A 25,780-nucleotide genomic window follows, 5' to 3' on the forward strand; every position below is an offset into this window, starting at 1 on the left:
GGACGACCGCAGCCTGTCCCCAGAGGACGACCGCAGCCTGTCCCCAGAGGACGACCGCAGCCTGTCCCCAGAGGACGACCGCAGCCTGTCCCCAGAGGACGACCGCAGCCTGTCCCCCAGAGGACGACCGCAGCCTGTCCCCCAGACGGTGACCACAGCCTGTCCCCCAGAGGACGACTGCAGCCTATCCCCCAGACGGTCTGAAGGCCCCACAAAGGTCGTCCTTCACCCCAGCAGACATCTGTGACCTCTGACCCCTCTGAAGCAAGCAGACCAGTCACAGCTGGCTCCGAACCAGAAGCTGAGACGAAGGGACGCGTCCAAATGTCCAAACAGACGTCTTTTCTGTCCCGTCTGGATGAAAAGTCTCTTTGGTCCAGTGATTTACTGGACTGGATGATTCCGGCAGGGTGGACGCTGTTCACTGGGAGAACAGGGGGACATCTGAGGACAATTCAATCCAGTCCAAAGGCCTGAAGGTGGTCAGAGATGGAAGGAAGGACGGTGAGAAGACAGGAGACGGACGAGCAGGAGACGAGACGAGACGAGAGAGTCTGTTTGATTAAGACGGCATGAAGTGAGAGGAGGAGGCTTTGGCCCGGGAGTCCAGGAGTCCAGGAGTCTGGGGGTCCAGGAGTCCAGGAGTCCAGGAGTCTGGGGGGTCCAGGAGTCCAGGAGTCCAGGAGTCTGGGGGTCCAGGAGTCCAGGAGACCGGGGTCTACAGGGACCCTGGAGCCTCTTGCAGCTTGGAAGCAGCTGTTAGCTTGTGTGGTTGGACAGTTCATCGCGGTGCCAGAAGACGTGAGGCGTCCCCAAAGAGACGGAAGCATTTGTCTCCAGCAGGCAGCAGCGATCAAAACGTCTGAGCAGGAAAAACCTCGGATCAGACTGGACCCGGTCTGAGAACAGAGACTCTGGACAGACGCCCGTCTGCCCCACAGTCCAGGTTCTCCTGAGAGAATCCAGCAGAACCCATTACTGCAGCTGTGTGTGTGTGTGTGTGTGTGTGTGTGTGTGTGTGTGTGTGTGTGTGTGTGTGTGTGTGTGTGTGTGTGTGTGTGTGTGAGTAAATACCAGAGTCTGACATGCACTTTTGTGTATGTTTGCCATCACACGTGATATACAGGCGCGCGCACGCACGCACGCACGCACGCACGCACACACACACACACACACACACACACCCACCACATGGGACCCTGTAAATCACTTGCAGGTCAAGGCTAATGTTTTAAGACCGGGTCTGTTCCCAGCTTTCCTGCAGACACCTGAAGACACACACACACACATACACACACACACAACCACACACACACACACACACACACACACACACACACAACCACACACACACACACACACACACACACACACACACACACACACACACACACACACACACACACAACCACACACACACACACACACTGAGGCGTGTGTCCTGCAGGAGGAGTCTCAGCCGCCTGCTGAAACCTGAAACCTTCCCTGAGCTCTGGAGCAGCGATGAGTTCATGAAAACTCGGTCATTCCAGCGTTGGGGTGAGGCGGAGGATGTTTGTCATTGTGTGAATACTGTGAAGACAGCTGGAAGACAGCTGGATTCAGAAAACCAGCAGCGGCGGAGCATCTGTGGCCAAACTCAAACCTTATCACAGCGACCCGGACCGGTCCAGACCGGTTCGGACCAGTTTGACCCGGACAAGCCGGTTCAGACCAGTTTATGAGCCGAACGACGGGAAGTTTAACACTTCCTGACAGATTTCATTATAATCAATAAAAACCCTGCTTCTTTCTCATTATTGTGAATTTCGGTTGCAGAAAATTTCCCATTGACACGGCAAAGTAGTGAAACCGTCGTCATTAGCATGGCGAGCTTCGAGCTGCTGCCCTCGCTAGCATGGCGAGCTGCTGCCCTCGTTAGCATGGCGAGCTGCTGCCCTCGTTAGCATGGCGAGCTTCGAGCCACTGCCGTCGTTAGCATGGCGAGCTACGAGCTGCTGCTGAAGCTGTAGCTAAAGAACCAGGACAGTCGTTCCTCTAACTGAGGATTTCCTGATGAACAGAAGAGAAATCAATGAGGAGGAACTGATTCCAGCCTGAGACATTCCTCCAGAGTGTGTGTGTGTGTGTGTGTGTGTGTGTGTGTGTGCAGGCGGGTGTGTCCGGATTGTAAACATTGTTTAAGACCATCTGGGACATTTCCAGCGGGCTGCTGGAGCTGGATCTCCTCTTTCATTCTTCGATCTGGTAATCTCTCCATCTGACACACACTCCCGCCGCTCCACACACTCCCGCCGCTCCACACACTCCCGCCGCTCCACACACACTTGCTGAACCTCTTGACTCCTCGCCAGGTTGACCCCAGTGTCAAAGCTCCAGAGTGTCGGAGCCGGCGGCTCTGGTGAAAACACTTCAGGTTCACACAACAACGTTCTGAGAACGGTTCTCATGTTGGTCCACCAGGTGGTGCTGTTGTTCTGAAGACCGTCAACTCTGACCTCCATGTTACTCCAGACGTGGTGCGTCTGATTGGCGTGGCGTGGCGAAGTGTGGCCTGGCATGGCAAGGCGAGGCGTGGTGAGGCGCAGCGAGGCGTGACATGGCGAGTCGTGGAGAGGCGAGGCGTGGTGAGGTGAGGTGAGGTGAGGCGAGGCGAGGCGAGGCGTGGTGAGGCGAGGTGTGGTGAGGCGAGGCGTGGAGAGGCGAGGCGTGGTGAGGCGCAGCGAGGCATGACATGGCGAGGTGTGGTGAGGTGTGGCGAGGCGTTACAAGGCGTGGTGAGTCGTGGAGAGGCGAGGCGTGGTGAGGGGAGGCGAGGCGTTACAAGACGTGGTGAGGCGAGGCGAGGCGTTACAAGACGTGGCGAGGCGTGGCGAGGCGAGGCGAGGCGTGGTGAGGCGAGGCGTGGTGAGGCGTGGCAAGGCGTGGCCTGCATCCAGTGAAAAAATAGTTGTTCATTGCAAGGCTAATGCTAAGGGCTACTGCTGCGTGAAGCAACGTAACGCCTCTGCAGCCGGGGTAACATGGGGGTAAGACTACCAAGTCCAGAGGGATATGGACCTGGACCTGGACCAGGACCAGCAGCAGAGTTTCCCTGGTCTACCAGCAGACAGAATCCGAACATTTTTGCCGGAACCCAAATGTTTCCCAAAAGTTCTGCCTTGGGAGCCGTTTGTCCAGAGCGTTTATCTGGAGTGTTTCTGTTGCCGTGGAGAAGCAGGAACAGAGCTGCCTCCCCTCAGAGACTTTTCCACCGTGATTTAAAGGAGCAGCGACACACAGGACCTGTCCTCGACTGCTGCTGACACCCGACCTCTAACCTCCGACCCCGACGCCATGACAGTGGGGCGAGTTGAACTTGGCTTCGGGCCAGAGCTGCTGCTGAACCAGACCCTGAACCAGGCCCTGAACCAGACCCTGAACCAGGCCCAGAACAAGACCCTGAACCAGACCCTGAACCAGGTTCTGAACCTGACCCTGAACCAGACCCAGAATCTGATGCTATAGGAGGAAGATGCTCTATAATCTGGAAACAGTCCGGGTGCTCCGTGTTGATGCAGAGGTTCTACTTCAGCTGGTTCTGCTTTCTGTAGAACCAGACCCAGAGAGACTTCCTGCAGAACCAGACCCAGAGAGACTTCCTGCAGAACCAGACCCAGAGAGACTTTCTGTAGAACCAGACTCAGAGAGACTTTCTGTAGAACCAGACCCAGAGAGACTTTCTGTAGAACCAGACCCAGAGGAGACGTCCTGCTGTTCCAGAAGGGGGTCGGAGGAGAAACCGGTTCAGACAGACAGATTGTGGGTCAGGATTCAAACCATGGTTCTGGTCGGGGGTCAGGATTGCGGGCCCACAGGAGGTCCCTGGTTCTGCAGATGGAGGACTGTCCCTGTTCCTTCCAGCAGGTGGAGCTCAGCTGTGTCCTCTCTCCTCTCAGGATGTCGGTGAAGCTGCGATTCAGCTCCACCCCTGACGGAGGTTTGCTGCAGCGGAGCCGCTCCTTCACCGGCTTCGGCTCGCTCTCAGGAACTCGGTGAGAACCGCCGTCTGTCTACACTTTTTTTTCCTCCATAGGGTTGCAAAATTCCGGGAATTTTCAAAGTTGGGAACTTTCCTTGGGAATTAACGGGAATAAAGCAGAAATTTACAAAAGTGAGGTTTGGCCCTTAACAGGGAACTTAAATCTAGTCGGGGTAATATATTGCAGCATAGTCTTGGCTAAAACAACCAGATTTAATGCAAGTCCCCTCCTCCATCACTGCACACTGCTTACTGCAGGGCTACTGAGGCCACGCCCCCTACATGCACTGTGCATTCCTCCGTCACTGCACAGCGGATTTCTAGAAGCCTGGAGGAAACACTTTGAGCTCACAGCACAAGACTGTTGAAGACACACATTTGAGCCGTAAGTTCATAGTATCTGAGCGCCACTGGTCACTGTTCGGGAACACACACACACACACACACACACACACACACACACACACACACACACACACACACAAACACACACACAAAGGTTCACAACAGGCTCACAAACGTGAGAGTGGAAAAACTGGTGGCCATTGGGGCAAACCTAAGGCTCTTTGAACCTGACAAAGAGCCATCCTCAAGGCTGGACAGTGACACGGAGGAGGAGTCACTGGAGCGGGATGTCGAGCAGGTGAACATGGAGGATGTTGAGGCCTTGGAAGAGGCCAGTGTCTGAAAGGTTTTGGCAAAAATGCAGAACATGCAGAAACTAGCTTGACGGAAGAGGCTTTTGTTTTACATGTTGAATGGGACATTTTTGGAGGGAGTGGGGGTCATTTTACTTTTCGTTTGGGTGGGGGAGGGGGTGAGTATTTACTCAACATTCATGTTTTGATTTTTCATTAAAATAATTGTTCATACAAGACCAAAAACTAAATTTCTACTGAAAACAAATCTGTTAAAATGTCATGTTTTTGTATTTTTTTTGCATGGATGTCTGCTTATGACAAAAAATATTTACATTCATGTTTGGATATGATACAGTTTGTTTAAATTACCCCCAATTTCCAGTTAATTCCCATAATTCCCATGGAAAGGTTCTAATTTGGAATATTTCCAAAATTGCCCAGCTTAACTTCCCATGGAAAGTTTCTGGAAATTTACCGGAAATTTTCTGCCCCTTTGCAACCCTATTCCTCTATAATCTGAATAAAGCCTCATTCTGCTGGTTCTGCTCCGTCGTGATGACGAAATATTCCAAGATGGCGGCCAGCGGTCCGACTCGTACGGAGACGGGTTGTTTAACGGAAAGGATGGATGGACGGGAGCAGAAGAGCCCGGACGATTCTGAAGTTAATCCAGAAAGAAAGAGAAACTCTGTTCACTTCCTGGAGACGGCAGAACGTCGCGGCTGAACCGTCCAATCAGAACGCTGCACAGAGAGCAGCCAGTCCTCTGCTTTCCCATCAAAACACCCAGACCAGGAACAGAACTCTGAATGAAAAACACCCTGGAACCAGACTCAGTGAGGGTGGAGGACCTCAGCTACAGCCGCCTGCTGGAGACACCGGGTCCGGCCCGGTTAGAGTCTGGTTCCAGCCCGGTTCCAGATCTGGTTCCAGCCCGGTTCCACTCTGTCACATTCCAGGAGGACGTTGTTTCCTCGCACGCTCAGGACATTCTGGCGCTCTGGTCTCACGCCAGCGCCTGATCCGGCTGGACGGACCTTTGACCCCACCAGAAGGGGGAAACGTCCACTTCCTGTCTGTCTGTCTCCATCTTCAGCTCTGAGACACGGAGACTCATCCCAGCCCTTCCTAAGGGTCTCCAGGGTTCTGCTGTCCTGACAGGATGGAACTCAGTGGACTCCTGGGACCCATCTGTCAAACATGGCACACAGAACCCAGGACCAGAGCAGAACCTGGGACCAGACCCAGGACCAGAGCAGAACCCGGGACCAGACCCAGGACCAGAGCAGAACCCAGGATCAGACCAGACCCAGGACCAGAGCAGAACCTGGGACCAGACCCAGGACCAGAGCAGAACCCGGGATCAGACCCAGGATCCTGCAGCTCACTGAGACCAGCTCATGTTCACCAACTTTAAAACTTTAAAAATGGCCGCTTTCTTAATATTCCAGTTCCTCCGACATGTAAAGAATTTCACTTCTCTTTCATTTCATTTCATTTCCCCCTCAGATTAAATCACGATTCTTTCATTGAGATAAAATAAAAGTCTTTTTTCTAGAAGTTGCTGCAGAATTTACAGAAAAGAGGCTGAAGCTTCGACCAGGAGCTTCCATCAACTGGTTCCTCCTGCTGGAGGTTCCGGAACGTTCTGCAGCTTCACTGCTCACACATTAACACGAGTGTGTGTGTGTGTGTGTGTGTGTGTGTGCGTTCTCAGCTCGCCCTCTGCTCGTAACTCCCTCCGCGCCAAGGCCATGGCAGGAGGAAAATCTCCCAGAATGCACCTGTCCCCCCGCCGGGGCTCCGGGCTGACGTGGTCTCTGCAGCCGGACCAGGTGGACCAGGTCTTCCAGGCTCTGCGTCGAGGACTCAGGTAGGTTCTGCACCCATACCCGGTACCTGACTGGACTCAGTTCACCCTCAGTCCAGCGGTTCTCAACCTGAGGCTCTGTTCCCACCAAAGCGTTTGGCTCAACCTAACTTACGTAGCGGCACGTGGTGGGGCCGGGAGCCACAGTGTGACACGTTTTTCTCGTTGGGTCGACCTACTTCTGGGTGGAGCCGGGGCCGCCTCGAGGACGAGGTCCGAGGTCGACCCCGGCTCCATCTAGATGCGGTGAGAACACGGTCTTTCCCCGGGTCCAGCCAGCGGTTCGCCGCACTTTTGTCCATGCGAGGCTTCCGTAGCGCACGATAGGAACTGTTACTCTGGGCGCCACATCGAGCACGGCGGAGAGGAGAGCCGGTCTTCCTTCTGAAAGTCGGCGATTTGTCCGACCTGCAGAAAAATCACGTACAACAGAACCACCGTTCTGGCTGCGTTCCGTCTGCAGAACGGAGGCACCGCAGCACCGTCTGCGGTGCCTCCGCAGGCCGCTGGAGGAGGTTGCCAGATCTGTTGATCTCCCCGTAAACCCGATTAACTCAATAGAAATTACCCAAACCGCCATCTCGGTTGAAAATGCATGTTGAAACTGTATTTGTTAATTAAAGAAAAAAAAACTCTTCATAAACACTTAATCATTTCATCAACCTGTCAGACGTGTTCAAAAAAGAAGCTTGATTTGGCTGAAACCTGCCCAATCTGGCAACACGGAGCTGTTCCGGTCACAGAGCTGTTTTGAGCCATTTTGGAGTCTTTTGACTTTTCTGCAGTGACGAAGTTCAAAACCGTTCATTCCTCTAAAGCGTATAATGACTACATGACGTTGTTTGTTCTGTATTTAGAATATTAAGGCAAAAACACGACACAGATTTTATTTTGGAATCACTTATTTTGGAACAAGTATCGCGTCAAACCGACTTGCTTCTGTCTGGTTTGACGCCCTTTTGGTTCGACGGTGAGAACACGATTCAGTTATTTATGAGGAGGCTGGTTTACAAATTCACTCTTCCCTAAAGGGGTCCTGGCTCCACCCAAGTCGGTGTGAACGCGCCCTGAGGCTCCCGTCCCTCCCTGCCGCCACACCGCATGGTCGAAGCTGCAGCACCTGAAACACCCTCACTGCCGCTGCGCTGGACTGGATGGCTCCAGGTCCATGCTTCGTGTTCCGCGTTGGTCCCTGCGACGGGAAAATCGTCATGAACTCCCGTCTGCTCGGTTCCACGCGGATCGATCCGCGGACGTCAGCGTGGAAGCCAAATGTTGTGACAGTGTTGTGCGTACACGCCGGTCTCCGCATGCGCCAGAGCGCCACGGCGAACAAACCATGATGGACGCTACTTCGAAAAGTAACTCAAGCCATCAGGCTGTAGCTCCGCCCACAAAGACACCCAGAGAGGGAGACACTGGAGGATGGAGACAGCAGACTGTCTGGAGGGACGAGAGGGTCTGCAGACTAAAGTGAAAGGATCTAAAGTCTCGGCGCCGCCCCGAGATTCAGGAACAGAAAGAAGGCAGAAAAAACTCTGATGGTAAAAGATACAGACTGACGACGTCTGAGCTTCATTTACCGTAAATAATCTGGAATAAAGGAGCAGAGACAGTCTGGAGACCCGGAGACGCTTCTCCAGGACGAGAGCATCAGTGCGCCTGGACGGAACGCCGGAGAGCAAAATGTTGAGTAATGATAAGAAATAATCAACAGAGTACTCGATTCCACAAATACTCGAAAGTTGCAGCTCCAATCGTAGGGCAGCGGTGTGACGGTGTGACGGAGTAATGGTTTGATGGTGTAAAGGCCCGTTCACACCGCCAAATGATTTCTGCGTTTTTGCATCCAAATATAATTTAAAAAGCCTCGGGGAGCGAAGGTTCACCAGCGCCGAAAATCCCGGTGACGCGTCAGACACATTTTTGCGGCGCGTTGGGGCGTTGGGGCGTCGGCGGTGTGATTTTGGGGCGCGGCACGTTTTTACGGCCAATGCTGAAGTTGGGGAAACCTGAACTTTTGACGCGGCGTTTTTGCGGCAAACCACTCAGAGAGCGTCTCCATGGTGACGTAGGTCAGGGGGCGGGGCTGGGGAAAGCCACTCTGGCGCAGCTCCTGGAGCGAACGGTGAAACTCACCAAACTCCGACAGTCTGTGGATAATATCGTGCACCAGGCACGTCGGACTGTCTGCCGGCGGCGGCGGCGTCTGGCTTCATTAAGCAAATACCACTTGCTCAACAGGGTTAGCCATGGTGCTAAGCTAACACAGGAAATAAGCCCGGAAGCCCCGCCTTCCCACCACAGACGCGATGCATCAACGCAGAGTCCTCGGGGGCGGCGTTGTTCAGCGTCGGACCTCAAAATTGACACGCGTTCAACTTGTTGCGTTTTTGCGTTTTTTGAGGCAAAAGCCGAACGCGGCTTAACAGTGTGACGGTCTGCAGGGAACATCTGGAGGGGCACCAGGCCGAGATGGACTTCCTGTCGTCACAGCAGAGAGAGAGCAAGAGGAACTCCAGACTGGTGAGGAGGGTGTGTGTGTGTGTGTGTGTGTGTGTGTGTGTGTGTGTGTGTGTGTGTGTGTGTGTGTGTGTGTGTGTGTGTGTGTGTGTGTGTGTGTGTGTGTGTGTGTATGTGTGTGTGAGTGTGTGGTGGTGGTGGTGGGGGTGGGGGTGGGGGGGCGGTCCACTCAGCATTTTAAAGAGTGTTTAGAGATTTGGGACCAGGGTCCAGGGGGGTCTGGCTGTGGAGGATTTGGAGTCTGCAGACTGTCAAGTGATCAGCTGATCCTTCTCTTTCAGGCTTTCCTCTACGACCTGGAGAAGGTGATCCACCACCGGCCGCCTCACTTCTCTGGTTTCCTCTGGATTCTGTTCGGGTGGACTCCAGAACCTGGACTCAGGAGGCCCTGCTGATCCACAGTCTGAACCCGGGTGTGTTTGTGTTCCGCAGGAGATCCGAGCGCTGGAGAGATTCATCCGGCGGCTGGAGTTCCAGATCAGTAAGGTAAAGTCTCGGAGCAGGTCTTCAGACTGAGCCAGCTGGTTGGTTCTGTGGGAGGAACCAGAGGGATGGGTCCCAGGTCCCGGGTCCGGTGCTTTAATGGTACCGACCGAGTTCTGCTGGAACTACAGAGTACCCGTTCACGTACCGTGTTTGTTGTACCTGAACCGAGACTGTCAGGGACTGGAGGAGGAGGGAGTCTTCCATGTCGGACCTGAACGCAGCATTGCACCGGAGCATGAAGTCGTCAGTAGCTAGCTGCTAGCATGTCAACCAAGCAAGCAGACTAGAAAGAGCTCCAACGCACGGCCCCACTTTTTTAAAAACAGCGGGAGATTCCACTCGCTGTGGCGGGAAAACTGATCTAAAAGCTCCTGGCTCAGAACAAGGGTTTCTCCAGGAGAGACCAGCATCCTACACTGTTAGCACGCTAGCATCTGTTAGCACGCTAGCATCTATCAGCATGCTGGCCTCCGTTATTACTTTAGCATCTGTCAGCACGCTAGCGTCTGTCATTGCTTTAGCATCTGTTAGCACACCATCCTCCGTTACCATGTTAGCATCTATCAGCATGCTAGCCTCCGTTATTACCGTAGCTTCTGTTAGCACATTAGCATCCATCAGCACACTAGCCTCTGTTAGCATGCTAGCCTCCGTTAGCATCTGTTAGCACCTGAGCCTCAATTATCACGTTAGCATCCGTCATGCACTCAAGCCTCCGTTATGCTTTGTGTTAGCATGCTAGCCTCTGTTATCATGTTAGTACACTAGCCTCCATTAGCATGTTAGCATCTATTAGCATGCTAGCATCTATTAGCATGCTAGCCTCCATTAGCGACTCGTCTGCCGCCAGCAGCAGCAGATGAATATTTATCACCACATAAACACACAGAAGTCATGAAAACTGGTACCGCGGAGTTCCAGTCCTGGGTACCGGGATCCGGGGACTGGTACCGGTACCGTGTGGGTTCAGATATGAACCCAGATCCGTGGGGGACATCCGTCCGACTAATCCCTAATGCAGAGGGAGAACGTGCAAACTAACCTCCAGCCAGAGCAACCCAGAGCACGGCTCAGGTTCTGTGTGTGTGTGTGTGTGTGTGTGTGTGTGTGTGTGTGTGTGTGTGTGTGTGTGTGTGTGTGTGTGCAGGTGGAGGAGCTGTACGAGTCGTACTGTATCCAGCGGCGGTTGAGTCAGGGAGCCGTCAACATGAAGAGAGCCTTCAGTCTGTCTCCGTCCAGCCGGGCGTCCCGGGAGAGCCTGCTGGAGCTGAACCGCAACCACCGGCACAGCCTGCAGGTCCAGACACACACACACACACACACACACACACACACACACACACACACACATACACACACACACACACACACACACACACACACACGCTCAGTCTTGTATTTCTATCCTTGTGGGGACCGTCCATTGACTCCCATTCATGTCTAGCCCCTAACCCTGACCCTTACCCTAACCCTAACCCACACCACAACAAAGCCTAACCCTAAAGAAATGTTTTTGCACTTTTACTTTTTTCAGTAACAACAACATGGTCAAGAAAACACTGTTTCTCCTACTTAGGACCGAAAAAAGGTCCCCACAAGGCACGTCGTTCCACGTTTTGCTATCCTTGTGGGGACATTTGGCCCCGAAAGGATAGAAATACAAGAACGCACACACACACACACACACACACACACACACACACACACACACACACACACACACACACACACACACACACGCATACGCACACTGCTGACTCGGGATGGGAATCCTTAAGAATTTAGCGATTCCAACTGCATTACCGATACGATTCCTTGTGGATTCTCACAGAACACTAACAGGTGTTTGCAGGATCTCTAATATCTTCATCCTGAACAGAAGAAAAAAAGATCCATGTGAAAAGCCTTGCCAATCACCCCGGCTTCATCTTTTAGTGTAAATACAGTCGAACTCTGGAGCGTCTTCCTGACGTCAGGCTGAAAAGCTCAGAACCAAATAACGCCGGGCCGGGCTCACACTGGATGTGGTCCGGCTCCGGTCTGGCTCCGGTACTGAATTACCGCCCTACAGTCACTACAACGCCTCCGGTGTGTCTGCCGTCCACTGGAGGAGGTTGCCAGATCTGCCGCTCTCTCAGCCAAAACATGTTAAACCGTCCAACAACAGAAAGCACCTCAAACTTCTACCTCTGTAGAAAATGTGCTTTAAAAACCGTAAAAACTGGATTTGCATCATAAAGACGCCGCAAGCACAGAACCATTTCATCAACTCGCCCGACATGTCCTGAAAAACCCTGGCTGTGCAGAAACCCGCCCAATCTGGCAACACAGAGCCACTCTGGGTCTCCATGCCATTTTGGAGTCGATTGACTTTCCTTCCATGACGAAGAACAAAACCGTTCATTCTTCTGAAGCGTATAAAGACGACATCACTGTTTGTTCTGTATTTGACTGGAAGAATAAAAAAAAAAAAAACAATGTAAAGGCAAAATCACGACCCAGATTTTATTGTGAAATCACTTATTTTGGAACAAGTATTGAGTTTCCTTCTGGCGCCGACTTGCTGGACCACCCCATTTTTGAGAACACCATTTCTGGAAAAACATATCGTCTTATATTCGGGCCAGTCCGGTATTTAGCAAACAAAATCCCACGTCATGGCTCATTCTGAATCTTTCAGCTGGAATGGAGCATGATTTGGATTTGAAACTGTTTCACATGCAGAGACACTCCATGTGGGATTCGAACCATCCGCCATTTCCAGGCTGAGACGCTGAACAGTCTGATTGTTATGAGAAAAAAACTTCATTAAACTGAAAGACACAGAAGAGCAACACTGGATTCCACTGAAACGTTCATATTTGACAATTGAACTCATCTGAACCTCCAACAACCCCGAAGAGACCCGGACCCAGACCCGGACCAGGACCCAGACCCGCACCAGTCCTGAAGACCAGTTCAGCTCAAACACACCTGGATGACGGAGGCTCCAGACCCGTTCCAGACCCGTTTCAGAACTGTTCCAGACCCGTTCCAGACCCGTTTCAGAACTGTTCCAGACCCGTTCCAGACCCGTTTCAGAACAGAACGGGGAGAAAAGCTGGAGCTGATCAGTGAATCCAGACGAGTCATAAACCTCCAGGACGCAGGATGTCCTGCATGGAGGGAGAGAGGGGTTGATGTGGGCTTAGCTCTTCTTCTGCGTCTCTGCAGGACATGTCCACCATGGAGGAAGAGCTGGAGGTCCTCCTCGGAGAGCTGCACATCAAAATGAAGGGTACACACACACACACACACACACACACACACACACACAGGTCTCCAGCTGACGTGGTTTCCTCTGGCAGGTCTGATCGGCTTCGCTCGGCTCTGCCCCGGAGACCAGTACGAGGTGAGGGACCTCAGCAGGACCTGATGAGCCTCCGGGCAGCGGCGGCGCCCGGCAGCGCCCGGCAGCGCCCGGCGGCGCCCATGGCTTTCATGACTTCACAATATCCTGACGTCAAAATCGACTGAGGCCGAAGAAAGTGTTGAAAACACACCTGATGCTGATCAGCTGGGTTTCGTCCCAGTAATCCCAGTAATCCCAGTAATCCCAGTCATCGCAGCTTTCATCTGTTCTGATAAACGACCCATATCAACCTCGGTCCAGAAGCTCATCAGAACACGTTCTGATCAGGAGTTCTGGATATTTCAGGTCACTTTAGTCAAACCAATCAGAATAAAGAGTAAAACTTCATTTTCTTTATGAGTGGGTTAGCGGCTTATCACTGTTACTCTGTAACTGAGTAAATACTGATGGAAGGAGTAAAGCAGGAATTCCTCTGAGGCCAGAGCTGATGTTTTACATGATGTCCTGATGCTGTGGTATCCCCCCTGCTTCCTGACGCTGTCCCCGCTGTCCCCGCTGTCCCCCGGCGTCCCCGCTGTCCCCGCTGTCCCCCGTGTCCCCGGCGTCAGGTGGTGGTGCGTCTGGGCCGGCAGCGCTGGCGGATCCGGGGCAGGATCGAGTCGGACGACTCCCAGTCGTGGGACCAGGAGGACATGGTCTTCCTGCCTCACATCCACCACAACTTCGAGATCAAGGTAACGGCGACTCCGCCCATTTTCTACTGGCTCCACCCGCCGCTGACTGACGCCGCCGGCTCGCTCCTCCAGGTGACGGAGGCCAAGGGCCTGGGCTGGCTGCTGGTCGGTGCCGTGACGTGCGCCAGCGCCGACTTCTTCGCCGTGAAGCCGCGGCTCATGCTGGTGGACGTGACGGAGCTGGGCACCATCAAGCTGCAGCTGGAGGTCAGCTGGAGGTATGAGCACGGCGTACAGAACCTCCCGTTCCCTCTGGAGAACCTCTGTTTCCAGGAACGTCACAGCAAGTCAGAAGCCTGCTTTACTTTCAGTCAGGAGTCGAACCGGCCACCCGCCTCCTCGGTTTCTAGTAAAACATCTGGAGACACACCAGATCCAGAGAGGTCCACCTCATGAACCAGGTCCCAGAGCAGCTGCAGAACCAGGTCCCATGTCAAGACAGCTCCCAGAGCAGCTGCAGAACCAGGCCTCGCGTCGAGACAGCTCCCAGAGCAGGTGCAGAACCAGGCCCCGCGTCAAGACAGCTCCCAGAGCTGCAGAACCAGGCCCCACGTCGAGACAGCTCCAAGAGCAGCTGCAGAACCAGGCATAATGTCAAGACAGCTCCCAGAGCTGTAGAACCAGACCCCGCGTCGAGACAGCTCCCAGAGCAGCTGCAGAACCAGGCCCCGCATCAAGACAGCTCCCAGAGCAGCTGCAGAACCAGGCCCCACGTCAAGACAGCTCCCAGAGCTGCAGAACTAGACCCTGTGTCGAGACAGCTGCCAGAGCAGCTGCAGAACCAGGCCCTGTGTTTCTAATTCTCTGAAGCTTCTGATCACTTCCTGTATTCCAATCAGTGTGTGTGTGTGTGTGTGTGTGTGTGTGTGTGTGTGTGTGTGTGTGTGTGTGCAGCCCGTTGGACAGTGTCCCCCAGCCCAGGCCTCTGTCCGTCTCCAGCAGGAAGAGTTCGGTCTACAGCTGGACGGCGCCGAACACGCCGTCCTTCAGTGAGAAGTACTTCATGGTGGGTGAGACGTGTCGGCGTGTCGCTCCGGTGCGGGAATCGAACCCGCCGCCCTGTCCTCACTCGAGCCTGCAGTGTGTCGCTCTGCTCTCTCTCCAGTCGATGGTCCGGCAGCTGCAGGACGAGGACGGCTCGCTCCCGTCCCTGCTGTCCCCGGGTCGCCGGGCCAGAGGTGGGGTGTCTCTGCTCAGCTACCTGTCCCACCCGTCCCACGGCTCTGCCGGGCCGCAGAGCCTCCGCCCGGCCAGGTGTGTAGCCCGCCCCGCCCTGCCCCGCCCATCCTGCCCCGCCGCACAGGCCCCATCCTGCCTCCCTCTGCCCTGCCTGCCCCGTCCCGCCCCGTCTGGAGGGACTCATGCCTCGTCTCCCTCTGACAGCCTGCAGGGGGCGCACGGCGACCCGTCCAGCCCCAGTCCGGGGGCCAGCCAGACCCAGCTGTCCCTAGGGGGACAGGAGCAGTGGGGAGCCGTGTTCGATTCTCCGTCCTCCTCAGAGGACAGTGGGACTCTGGAGAGGTGAGTCTCCGTCCACCTGTGTCACGGCGCAGCATGGAAGGACCCATCGCAGCCAGCCAGGCAGCGTTGAGCTCATTTATTAGCCGGAACGCAGGGCCAGCTGAGCTGAGCTGAGCTGAGCTGAGCTGAGCTGAGCTGAGCTGAGCTGAGCTGAGCTGAGCTGAGCTGCAGGCAGGGACACCGGGACACGCTGACAACCCACAACGCACCGACAAGGACAAGCGGGGGATGCAGGCTTTAAATAAGGTAGACACAGGTGAGGCACATTAGGGCACTAACGAGGTCGGAGACCAGGCAGGAGAACATGAAGAGACAGGGCATGCAGAAATGAGAAAACAAAACCAAAACCGGCCCAGAGCGCCCCCACATGGCCGGAGGGGCACAGGGCGCGATAACCTGCTCCTTCTGAACCATGAAACAGGAATGAAGCTTTCATCCGATCCAGGTGCAGCACTCCAGACCTCCTGAGGAAGAGCCCGGGTGGAGGAGCAGAGCCGGAGGCGGGCCGGTTGGAGGCGGGCCGGGCGGAGGCGGGCCGGGCGGAGGCGGGCCGGGCGGAGCAGGTGCAGGTAACCGTCCAGACCAGCAGGGAATCAGCCCCTTTAAAGCTTAACAGCCTGCGAGGGTTTTGGGTTCTGGGTTTGTCTCGGTTTCTTTCTTTGTCCCCTCCCACCCCGTCCTGTCTTGTGCCGTCCAGTTGTTCTTGTCTCGTCTCACTGTGAGTTCCGTTGCTCTCAGATCTCAGATCTCGGTTCTCTGGTCTCGTTTCTTCCAGAACTCCTCAGGTTCTGGGCTGAGTCCTGTCTCGCCGTCCGATCATCCCCCAGTGGCGTCCCCTTCGTCGTCCCCGTCCTCGACCGCTGCCCCGTCGGCGGGGAGGAGGTCAGAGCCAGGCAGAGCTCGGGGCAGAGCTGGGGGCGGAGCTGGGGGCGGAGCTCTGGCCCTCCGGCTGGGAGCCCTGATGGCCGAGGTGGAGAAAGGCCTGCGGGACCAGGACTGCTGGGACCGGCGGCTCCGGGCCCTGGACCACCAGATCCTTCACCTGGGAACCATCCTGAAGGTACCGGGCGATCCGCCGTGGAACCCGTCCTCGGACCGGAGAGTGACGCCGGCTGTTTCCCACTCCGATCCAGAACGACCTGTCCCTGATGAGGAGCCGGGTGGAGGAGGAGGAGGTGGAGGAGAGCCTGGAGGTGGAGCAGGTCCTGGAGAGCTTCGACTTCCTGTCGCAGGACTTCCCCGTGGACGAGGACGCGTCTCGTTCCGGCAGCTGGACGCTGCAGGACAGCGGGTGAGAACCCGACCGAGCGCCGGCCGCCCTTCCCAGAACCCCGTCAGAACCCGGTCTCCTGTTGTCTCCGTCAGCATCGGCTCTGTCCGGCGGAGCGGCCCGAGGAACCCGGGCCGGACGCCATCACAAGACCCGCTGCCCTTCGCCCCGTTGACTTCTGGGAACTGGAGTCTGGACCAAGCTCTGGAGACCCATCTGGACCTCTGCTGCATCTTGCTCCAGGTACTGAACCCATCAAGACCGGGTCCACAGTCTGGTCCTCCATCTGGGATCTGTGACATGAGGACATGTTCCAGAGGGAGACCGAGACCGGGTTCAGACCAGGTTCCTGATGTTCCCTCAGACGCTGAGAACCAGCACCTTTGAGGCGTCCAGGACGAAGCTGCTGGACGAAGTGTCCCTCCAGGCGGACGTTCTGGACCGGGTCAGCGCTCTGTTGCTGGAGGACAGCCGCGGCGTCTCAGCAGGAGACGGTCAGTCCAACACCCGCCCGTCCCGGCGGCTTCACGGCGTCAGTTCTCCATAACCTCCATGTTCTCCTGCAGTTCTCCGCAGCGCGCAGACCGGCCGGGACCTTCTGCTGTTCTGGGACGAGTGCGGCGGCGGCGGCGGTGGCGTCCGAGGCGGCGGTGGCGGCAGCGGCGCCTCGCCGTTCTGCTGCTCCGCCGACACGTTCTGCAGGACCCTGAAGAGGAGGTACACCCACAGGGTGAAGGCCAGGCAGCCGGGACAGGCGGACAAAGGTACCGACATGCCAACCTGCAGGTTCTGTCAGGAACCGTCAGAAACCGGCCTGATCCAGTCCCACCACAGAGATCGGCCGGGCAGGGAGGACGGGCTGGAGATGGCCAGGACCTGGAGAACCGGGGACCAGGTCTGAGGAGAGAAATGTTTGGAGGAGTTGTTTATAAAAACTCTGTTTTCACGACAAAGTCTCCAAGAGGAAACACCAAGCTTCTGTTTGGGAGTCTGTTTCCACGACAATGGAGCTCAGACTCACTGGAAACTGTCCCATTCTGTCTCCGTGGAAACGGGGGGAAATGCAACTTCTCGCTTCTCCTGGTCCTGGTCCAGATCCCAGTCCAGATTCTACTGGTCCTGGTCTAGATTCTCCTGGTCCTGGTTCCAGTCCAGATCCTCCTGGACTTGGTAGTTTTAGAGTTGACAGTCACCATAGCAACAGTCCAACTGTCCGCGCTGTTTGCAAAATGTTGTCTTGTAAATGTGAAACTTTTCTGCAACAAAACGATGTTTTGACTTGAACCGTGGTGTAAACTGGGTCCCAGAGTCCCGAAACCATTAACTCTCCACAGTCCAGTATCAGAGTGTCAGTAAGACCAGGTCCACTGAGATCTGAACACAGCTGTAAACCTCTGAGTCCAGAACGGTTCCTGTTCTGGATCGGCTGCTGTCTGGACCGAGGACTCACTAACAAACCCCCCCTTGTGGTTCCTGTCCTGCAGTGTTCTCCCAGCTGCTGCAGCAGGTCCAGGCCCCCTGCAGGGTGGTGCCCGCCCCCCGGCCAGTCTGCAGCCCGGACAGGGTCTCCGTCTTCCAGCTGTGGGTCTATCTGAGGCGCTGGAGCGTCCAGGAGCTCGGGCAACACATCCAGCGCCTGTCCAGAGAAGGTACCACCTCCGGACCGCCTCCAGACCAGTTCAGAACCTCAGAATGTCAGCAGGACAGGACAGGTTCCTGAACGGGTTCCACTGAGACCCGGGCTCGTTTTGAAACCATTATCACCCCCTGCTGGAATCTCCCCGGTATTACAGCTTTTCTGCACTTGACCGTTTTACCAGCGGAGGCTAATGGTGCGTTCCCACCGGACGCGTTGCCAGCGTCACGGCGTTGCTTTTAGATTCAGAGTCTATGGTGGACGAGCTTCAACGGACCTAACGCGCATCAGGCGCTTTTAGACCGTCGCTTTTCGGACGTTGGCGACACGCGTCACGCGTTGCAGGCATCAACGCCTGAAGTTGGGAAAATTGAACTTTGGAAGCGTCAACGCGGAGCGTCATCCAATCACAGACGAGCACTCTGAGCGCTGATGTGGGCCAGAAGGTCGTCAAACCGGCCCGGGAGAGGCGGAAGTACCGCTGAAAGCGAACCTCATCCTCACGCAGTTCCTGGGGCAAATGGTGCAATTCGCCAAATTGCGAACGCCGCTGCAGGATGGGATGAACCCAAAAACGTCGCACAGGCGCCTGACGATGCCCTTTTCTGGCTTTCTTTATTAAATAAAGCCGAGCCAGTGTCTCCATGGGATCCGCTATTGTCAACATGAAGACAGGACACAGAAGCTCCTCCCACTCCCGCCAATGAGCTGCCGCGTGTCGCGAGCGTTGCGAGCGTTATGTGTAAATTTGAACACGCGTCGAATTCCACACTTTACATGCGTCAACGTTGAGGTGTCAGTGAAGCCCGTGAAGCAACGCGTCTGGTGGGAACGCACCATCAAGCTGCGTTCACACCGCCAAAAGCTTTCCACGATTTTGCGTCAAAATACAATTGAAAACAAATGGGAACGCGCGTTCCAGCCACGACGAGAAGCGACGCGTCGGGGCGTTGATGCGTCGGCGACGTGATTTTGCGACATGTCGATATTTTGTGGCAAACCAATCAGAGAGCGTGTCTATGGTGACATAGGTCAGGGGGCGGGACCGGGGAAAGCAACACTCATCCTGGCGCAGCTCCTGGAGCAAATAGTGAAACTCGCCAAACTCTGACCGTCTGTGAATATTATCGTGCACCCAGGCACGGCGTCCTGTCCGCCGACGGCGTCGTTGTCTGGCTTTATTAAGCAAATAAAGCCAAGCCACCCGCTCAACAGGGATACCATGAGGCTAAGATAACACAGGAAATACGTCCGGAAGCCCCGCCTTCCCACCAGACGCGACGCGTTTGACACGTTCGGTGTGAACGCAGCTTTTGGCCCGACGTTGTTCAGCGTCGTACCTCAGAACACGCGTTCAGCTTCTCACGTTGACACGATTTTTGACGCAAAATCGCGTTCGGTGTGAACGCGGCTTAACGTGGCTTAACGCTAACGCTAGGACTAGTCGGAACCGTGGCTTTTAGAATATTAGTGAAACAGACCACACAACAACAAAAAAAAATAATACTAATTACTATAGTAATAATAAAGGTAGAGTTTTAATAATAATAATACATTTTATTTCACAGCGCCTTTCTTGACACTCAAGGTCGCTTTACAAAAAGATTAAAATAAATAAAACAACAGACAACATAACACAATGAGTTAAAAACAAAGATTGAGGTTACAGATGACAGGCGGATTCAAACAGATGAGTTTTGAGTCTGGATTTGAACTGAGGCAGAGAGTCGATGTGGTGGATGTCTGGAGGAGAGAGTTCACGAGGAGGAGCAGAGCGGCTGAAAGCTCTGGGGGGGGAGAGGGGTGAGGGAGGGGTGAGGGAGGGGTGAGGGAGCAGTGAGGGAGGGGTGAGGGAGCGGTGAGGGAGGGGTGAGAGAGGGGTGAGGGAGCCATTGAGGGAGCGGTGAGGGAGCAGTGAGGGAGGGGTGAGAGAGGGGTGAGGGAGGGGTGAGGGAGCAGTGAGGGAGGGGTGAGGGAGCAGTGAGGGAGGGGTGAGAGAGGGGTGAGGGAGGGGTCAGGGAGCGGTGAGGGAGGGGTGAGAGAGGGGTGAGGGAGCGGTGAGGGAGGGGTGAGAGAGGGGTGAGGGAGCAGTGAGGGAGGGGTGAGAGAGGGGTGAGGGAGCGGTGAGGGAGGGGTGAGAGAGGGGTGAGGGAGGGGTGAGGGAGCGGTGAGGGAGGGGTGAGGGAGCGGTGAGGGAGGGGTGAGAGAGGGGTGAGGGAGGGGTGAGAGAGGGTGAGGGAGCAGTGAGGGAGCAGTGAGGGAGGGGTGAGGGAGGGGTGAGGGAGGGGTGAGGGAGCGGTGAGGGAGGGGTGAGGGAGCAGTGAGGGAGGAGTGAGGGAGCAGTGAGGGAGGGGTGAGAGAGGGGTGAGGGAGGGGTGAGGGAGCAGTGAGGGAGGGGTGAGGGAGCAGTGAGGGAGCAGTGAGGGAGGGGTGAGAGAGAGGGAGGGGTGAGAGAGGGGTGAGAAAGGGGTGAGGGAGCGGTGAGGGAGGGGTGAGGGAGCAGTGAGGGAGGGGTGAGGGAGCAGTGAGGGAGCAGTGAGGGAGGGGTGAGAGAGAGGGAGGGGTGAGAGAGGGGTGAGAAAGGGGTGAGGGAGCGGTGAGGGAGCAGTGAGGGAGCGGTGAGGGAGGGGTGAGAGAGGGGTGAGAAAGGGGTGAGGGAGGGGCAGAGGCGGTTTATATTAGGTAGGTGGAAGTATGCAGACCGAGTGATGTTATTAATGTGGAAAGAGAGTGAGCTGGAGGACGACACCCAGACCCTAACCTGAGGGGAGGGGGACACTGTAGAGCTGTCCACTGTGAGGGACAACCTGTTAGGTCTGGACAGTGAGGACTTGGTGCCAACGAGAAGAAGTTCTGTTTTATCACTATTTAATTACAGGAAATTTGAGGAGAACCAGGATTTAATTTCCGAGATGCAGAGGGTGAGGGAGGAGGGGAAGGGGAGTCAGGTTTGCTGGAGAGAGAGAGAGCTGGGTGTCGTCCGCGTAGCAGTGAAAATTAATACCAAATTTCCAGAAAATGTTGCCCAGGGGAAGGAGGTGTATGATGAAGAGGAGGGGCCCCAGGACGGAGCCCTGGGGGACGCCAGAAGTGACGGGGGAGGGCTGAGAGGTGAAGGACTTGAGCTGGATGAACTGAGAGCTCCAGTGAGGGAGGAGTGAAACCAGAGAAGGAGTGATGCCAATGGAGGAGTGATGCCAATGGAGGACAGTCTATTGGAGGATTGCAGGAGGATGAGGATGGAGATCAAACCGTGGTCAGCTGCCATTAGAAGGTCATCTGTGATCTTTAACAACACTGTTTCGGTGCTGTGGCGGGACGGAAGCCGGACTGGAATCGCTCATAAACACTGTTGAGGGTGAGATGGGAGTGGAGCTGAGAGGCGACAATTTTATCTAAGATTTTGGAGATGAAGGGAAGGTGAGTTATGGAGCGGAGCTTATTGAAGTTGTTGGGGTCTGAACCAGGTTTCTTCAGGCTGACGGCTGCCGATTGAAAAAGAGCGGGAACAGTTCCAGAGTTCTGGACATGAGGGACGGTGGGACAGTGGACTGGGGTTAGACCATCATGAGACAGATTAGTTTTCCCCAACTGATGATGTGTGAATGCAACAGTGATTTGCAATCAGAGAACCCCAAGACCAAGACCAGAGCACCCCCAGACCAAGACAAGACCAAGACCAGACCAAGATCAAAGTACCCCAGACCTAGCCTCGTGAACCAGCCCCGCCCACTCCACATCCACGTTTGGATTTAGTAGCTGGGGGTGGGTCTGGGGACAAGCCAATACAAACTCCGTGCAGGGGGCGTTGGTTACTCCTTTGACTGACAACGCACTTCGGCCAATCAGCGCTTCAAAACAAATGCGTCATCAACATTTGTTAGCTTCTCTAAGAGTTAGCTTTAGCTCTTTAGCTCTAGCTTCTCGACACACAGACACGCAAAAACGTCTTTTTCTGTCAGAAACTCACCAGGCGCAGACTGTTGCTCTTGCTTGATTATTGTAATACTTGATATATTGGCTGTAACTTTACTTATTGCAGCTTTCAGACGATGGTTAAAGTCCGTAATCTCCGCTACGCTCGTTGATGACGCCACTTCCGGTTTAGCCGCCGGAATTTGCCAAAAAAATTTGAAAACAAAAAGCGGCAACGCTGATTGGCTCGGCCATCTCATGGCCGAGCCGCATTGTCTTTCTATTGGCTTGTACCCAGACCCCCCAGCTACTAAATCCAAACGTGGATGTGGAGTGGGCGGGGCTGGTTCACGAGGCTACCCCAGACCAAAACCAAGACCAGAGTACCCTAAGACCAAGACCAAGACCAGAGCACCCCAAGACTAATGCAAGACCAATACCAGAGTACCCTAAGACCAAGACCAAGACCAGAGCACCCCCAGACCAAGACAAGACCAAGACCAGACCAAGATCAGAGTACCCCAGACCAAAAACAAGACCAGAGTACCCTAAGACCAAGCTCAAGACCAAGACCAGACCAAGATCAGAGTACTCTAAGACCAAGACAAAGACCAGAGCACCCCCAGACCAAGACAAGACCAAGACCAGAACAAGATCAGAGTACCCCAGACCAAGACCAAGACCAGAGTACCCTAAGACCAAGACCAAGACTAGAATACCCCAAGACTAAGGCAAGACCAATACCAGAGTACCCTAAGACCAAGACCAAGACCAAGACCACAGCACCCCAAGACTAAGGCAAGACCAATACCAGAGTAACCTAAGACTAAGACCAGAGCACCCTGAGACCAAGACCAGAGCACCCCAAGACCAAGACCAGGGTCGACTTCGTTCCTTCAGTTTTGTTGCTGTTAACCATTTAGTTTAGTTTTTTAAAGGGAAGATTGTTTCTTGTGTCCACACTCGTCCCTCAGGGACGTTCTGTCCTGGAGGACATGGAGTCGTGGGATCAGATCTGATCTGCTTTGTGGTGAGGTTCCTCTGGAGAGCTGGACGTTCCTCAGACTGCTGCGGTACTGATGGGTCTCAGGGGTCTTTGGTCCTGTGAGGACACTGAGCAGGGTTCAAACCAGGGTTCCTTAGAGCGGTTCCATCTGGAGCTCATTAAAACTAACGGGCCCAACAGAACCGCAGCCCTCATGACATTAAAACATGTGGAACCGGTTCGGGAACCTAGAACACAAAAGAACCCTGAATGGGCGGAGCTTCAGCACCGAGACATTCACCGCCATTCCTCTTTTTCCCAGAGTACATCCTGTCGGCCCTCAGGGGCCCCAAACGGAGGCGGGCTCTCAGCAAGCTGCGGGGGAGGAGCCTGGCGGAGCTCCTCCCCCTCGGCTCCACCCTGCAGACGCTGGCCGGCCTGCTGACCGACTCCAACCTCAACGTCTGCAGAGCGGCGGCCGGCTGTCTGCGCAGAGCGGCCGGCTGCAAGGCCCTCCGGAGCCAGGTACCGTCCTGTCCACCCAACTGTCCACCGCCGAGGACGACTGTCCACCGCCGGGGACGACTGTCCACCGCACGGGACGACTGTCCACCGCACGGGGGCGACTGTCCACTGCCGGGGGCGACTGTCCGTCCACCGCCGGGGACGACTGTCCACCGCACGGGACGACTGTCCACCGCCGGGGGCGACTGTCCACCGCCGGGGGCGACTGTCCACAGCCGGGGACGACTGTCCACCGCTCGGGACGACTGTCCACTGCCGTGGACGGCTGTCCACTGCCGGGGGCGACTGTCCGTCCACCGCCGGGGACGACTGTCCGTCCACCGCCGGGGACGACTGTCCACCGCCGGGGATGACTGTCCACCGCCAGGGACGACTGTCCACCGCACGGGACGACTGTCCACCGCCGGGGATGACTGTCCACCGCCGGGGGTGACTGTCCACCGCTGGGGACGACTGTCCACTGCCGGGGGCGTCTTCAGGGACGTTTCCTGCTTTTCCCTCTATAACCTTAAAGTTGATGAAAAAGACGATAAATGATCAAAAAGTTGCTGCAAGTTTAGAAAAAATATCTTTAATCTGTTGATATAATGAAGTCCTGACTGCTGTCGCCCCTTTCTGTCCCCCCGTCCCCCCGTCCCCCTGTTCTGTCCCCCCATCCCGCCCCTGTCCCCCCCAGGCTCTGGTTTTCTACACGGAGGGTTTGAGGAGTTCTGATGTTCTGGTCCAGCAGGGATCCTGTTTGGCTCTGAAGTGCTTGAAGGTGAGCAGCACCAACAGAGCCGGCTCAGATTCTGGTTCTGGTTCTGGTTCTGGACCTGGTTCTGGTCCCAGTGGTCCTTCACTGCTGTGCTTGTCCGGCAGGCGGTGGAGAGCGTGGACCACATTGCAGACTTATGGAGGTCCGCAGACGAGGATCTTCGTGGTTCTGCCAGAGAGACAGTCCTGTCCTTCGGTACCAGAACCCGGTTCTCCTCCTCCGTCGGGTTCCTTCCGGTTCTGACCCATCTCTGTGTGTGCAGGGAAGAAGGGGTACCAGGCCTTCCAGAGGATGGACCAGCTGTACAGCGACTTGGAGGAGGAGGCCTACCAGAACCAGGAGACCCAGACCACCATCCTGTAGACCCGCTGCTGGAGGCCTACCAGAACCAGAACCAGGAGACCCAGATCACCATCCTTTAGACCCGCTGCTGGAGGCCTACCAGATCCAGGAGATGGGGATCCTGGAAGATTCGGGTCCTGAGGTGAAGACCTGATTCCTGGAGGCTAATCAGAACCAGAACCAGGAGAAGGAGACCCTGGTCCTGACATGACACCTGCTGCCTGAGCGGACTCAGCCTGGGGTCTGGACGGTTCCGTCCCGGTTCTCTGGGACTCCCTGGATTCAGACCGGGGTCCCGGTGGGTTTTATTTCGGGGGCTTTGGATCCGACAGGGTTCCGGGTCATGTGGGCGGGTTCTGCGTGGCAGAGAACTGTGTGGTTCTCCTGGCGTCACTGTGTGGAACTCGGACCGTTCCAGCCTGGTTCCAGTTCGGTCCAGAATGCTGGACTCAATAAAAACCCTGAAGATCCTCCATCGGTCCGTCATTCAGCCAGAACCCAACAGAACCCAGGTTCTACTGGGTTCCAGGTTCCACTGGGTTCCACCGGACTTCACCTGATCAGTCTGATAGTCTTCCTTTTGAAGGAAACTTTCTGCTTTTCAAGACTCAGAAGGTCTGAACTTAAAGTTAAAGATGACAAATGAGAGGAACCCTGTAATCTGGATCCAGAACCTGAACCAGGACTCTGGAACTCTGTAATCTGGATCCAGAACCTGAACCAGGACTCTGGAACTCTGTAATCTGGATCCAGAAGCTGAACCAGGGCTCTGGAACCCAAACAGGAGAGGTTCTGGTCTGGTGTGGATCCAGAGGCTGGTTCCAGATCAGTCCTTGGGGTTCCCGGTCCAGCGCCTCTTCCAGAGACGGCAGCTGCTTTTGGGTTTGTTTTGATTCATTTTCCGTTTTTCTGTTTGTTTCTTTCTTCCTTTCTATTTTTTCTTCTATTCCACTTTTTCCTTTTATTGTTTTTAATATTTCATTTTTCTCTTTTCCTGAGTAAAGCTGCGCTGACAGTTTCAATCAGAGTATTTTGACAGTTTCTGCTTTTTTTGAATCCAGCTTCAGCTTCTTTCAGCTGCTGCTTCGTTTTGTTTTTCAGTCTTTCGTCAGTTTTTCTGAACCGGATCCCGTTTGGCTCCGGAGGTTGGACACTTTTTGAAAATCAATAAATAAAATGACCATAAAGTCTGAACTCACATT

At 55.1% G+C, this 25,780-nt stretch overlaps 1 protein-coding gene across 8 annotated transcripts in view; it reads left to right on the plus strand.

Moving 5' to 3' along the window:
- Positions 1 to 25,600, plus strand: part of LOC115388764 (RIPOR family member 3-like) — a 37,532-nt gene extending 11,932 nt beyond the window's left edge. For 3 of the 8 annotated variants that reach the window (XM_030092019.1, XM_030092020.1, XM_030092022.1), the window contains exons 3-26: positions 3,939 to 4,034; positions 6,380 to 6,535; positions 8,980 to 9,058; positions 9,337 to 9,360; positions 9,488 to 9,541; positions 10,689 to 10,838; positions 12,755 to 12,818; positions 12,889 to 12,932; positions 13,502 to 13,627; positions 13,700 to 13,845; positions 14,522 to 14,633; positions 14,733 to 14,881; positions 15,011 to 15,148; positions 15,594 to 15,717; positions 15,924 to 16,208; positions 16,282 to 16,439; positions 16,514 to 16,661; positions 16,783 to 16,912; positions 16,985 to 17,182; positions 17,903 to 18,067; positions 23,277 to 23,479; positions 24,156 to 24,239; positions 24,341 to 24,378; positions 24,499 to 25,600. In XM_030092019.1, coding sequence (XP_029947879.1) covers positions 3,940 to 4,034; positions 6,380 to 6,535; positions 8,980 to 9,058; positions 9,337 to 9,360; positions 9,488 to 9,541; positions 10,689 to 10,838; positions 12,755 to 12,818; positions 12,889 to 12,932; positions 13,502 to 13,627; positions 13,700 to 13,845; positions 14,522 to 14,633; positions 14,733 to 14,881; positions 15,011 to 15,148; positions 15,594 to 15,717; positions 15,924 to 16,208; positions 16,282 to 16,439; positions 16,514 to 16,661; positions 16,783 to 16,912; positions 16,985 to 17,182; positions 17,903 to 18,067; positions 23,277 to 23,479; positions 24,156 to 24,239; positions 24,341 to 24,378; positions 24,499 to 24,658 — 3,030 coding nt within the window. In that variant the 5' untranslated portion in view covers position 3,939 and the 3' untranslated portion in view covers positions 24,659 to 25,600. Of the gene's footprint in view, positions 1 to 3,938; positions 4,035 to 6,379; positions 6,536 to 8,979; positions 9,059 to 9,336; positions 9,361 to 9,487; positions 9,542 to 10,688; positions 10,839 to 12,754; positions 12,819 to 12,888; positions 12,933 to 13,501; positions 13,628 to 13,699; positions 13,846 to 14,521; positions 14,634 to 14,732; positions 14,882 to 15,010; positions 15,149 to 15,593; positions 15,718 to 15,923; positions 16,209 to 16,281; positions 16,440 to 16,513; positions 16,662 to 16,782; positions 16,913 to 16,984; positions 17,183 to 17,902; positions 18,068 to 23,276; positions 23,480 to 24,155; positions 24,240 to 24,340; positions 24,433 to 24,498 lie in introns of those variants that run through there. The other 5 variants (XM_030092025.1, XM_030092024.1, XM_030092023.1 and 2 more) reach the window with 5 other exon arrangements.
- The last annotated feature ends 180 nt before the right edge of the window (positions 25,601 to 25,780 follow it).

This window comes from Salarias fasciatus, chromosome 5 (genome assembly GCF_902148845.1).
Source record: "Salarias fasciatus chromosome 5, fSalaFa1.1, whole genome shotgun sequence".
Taxonomy (NCBI): Eukaryota; Metazoa; Chordata; class Actinopteri; order Blenniiformes; family Blenniidae; genus Salarias; species Salarias fasciatus.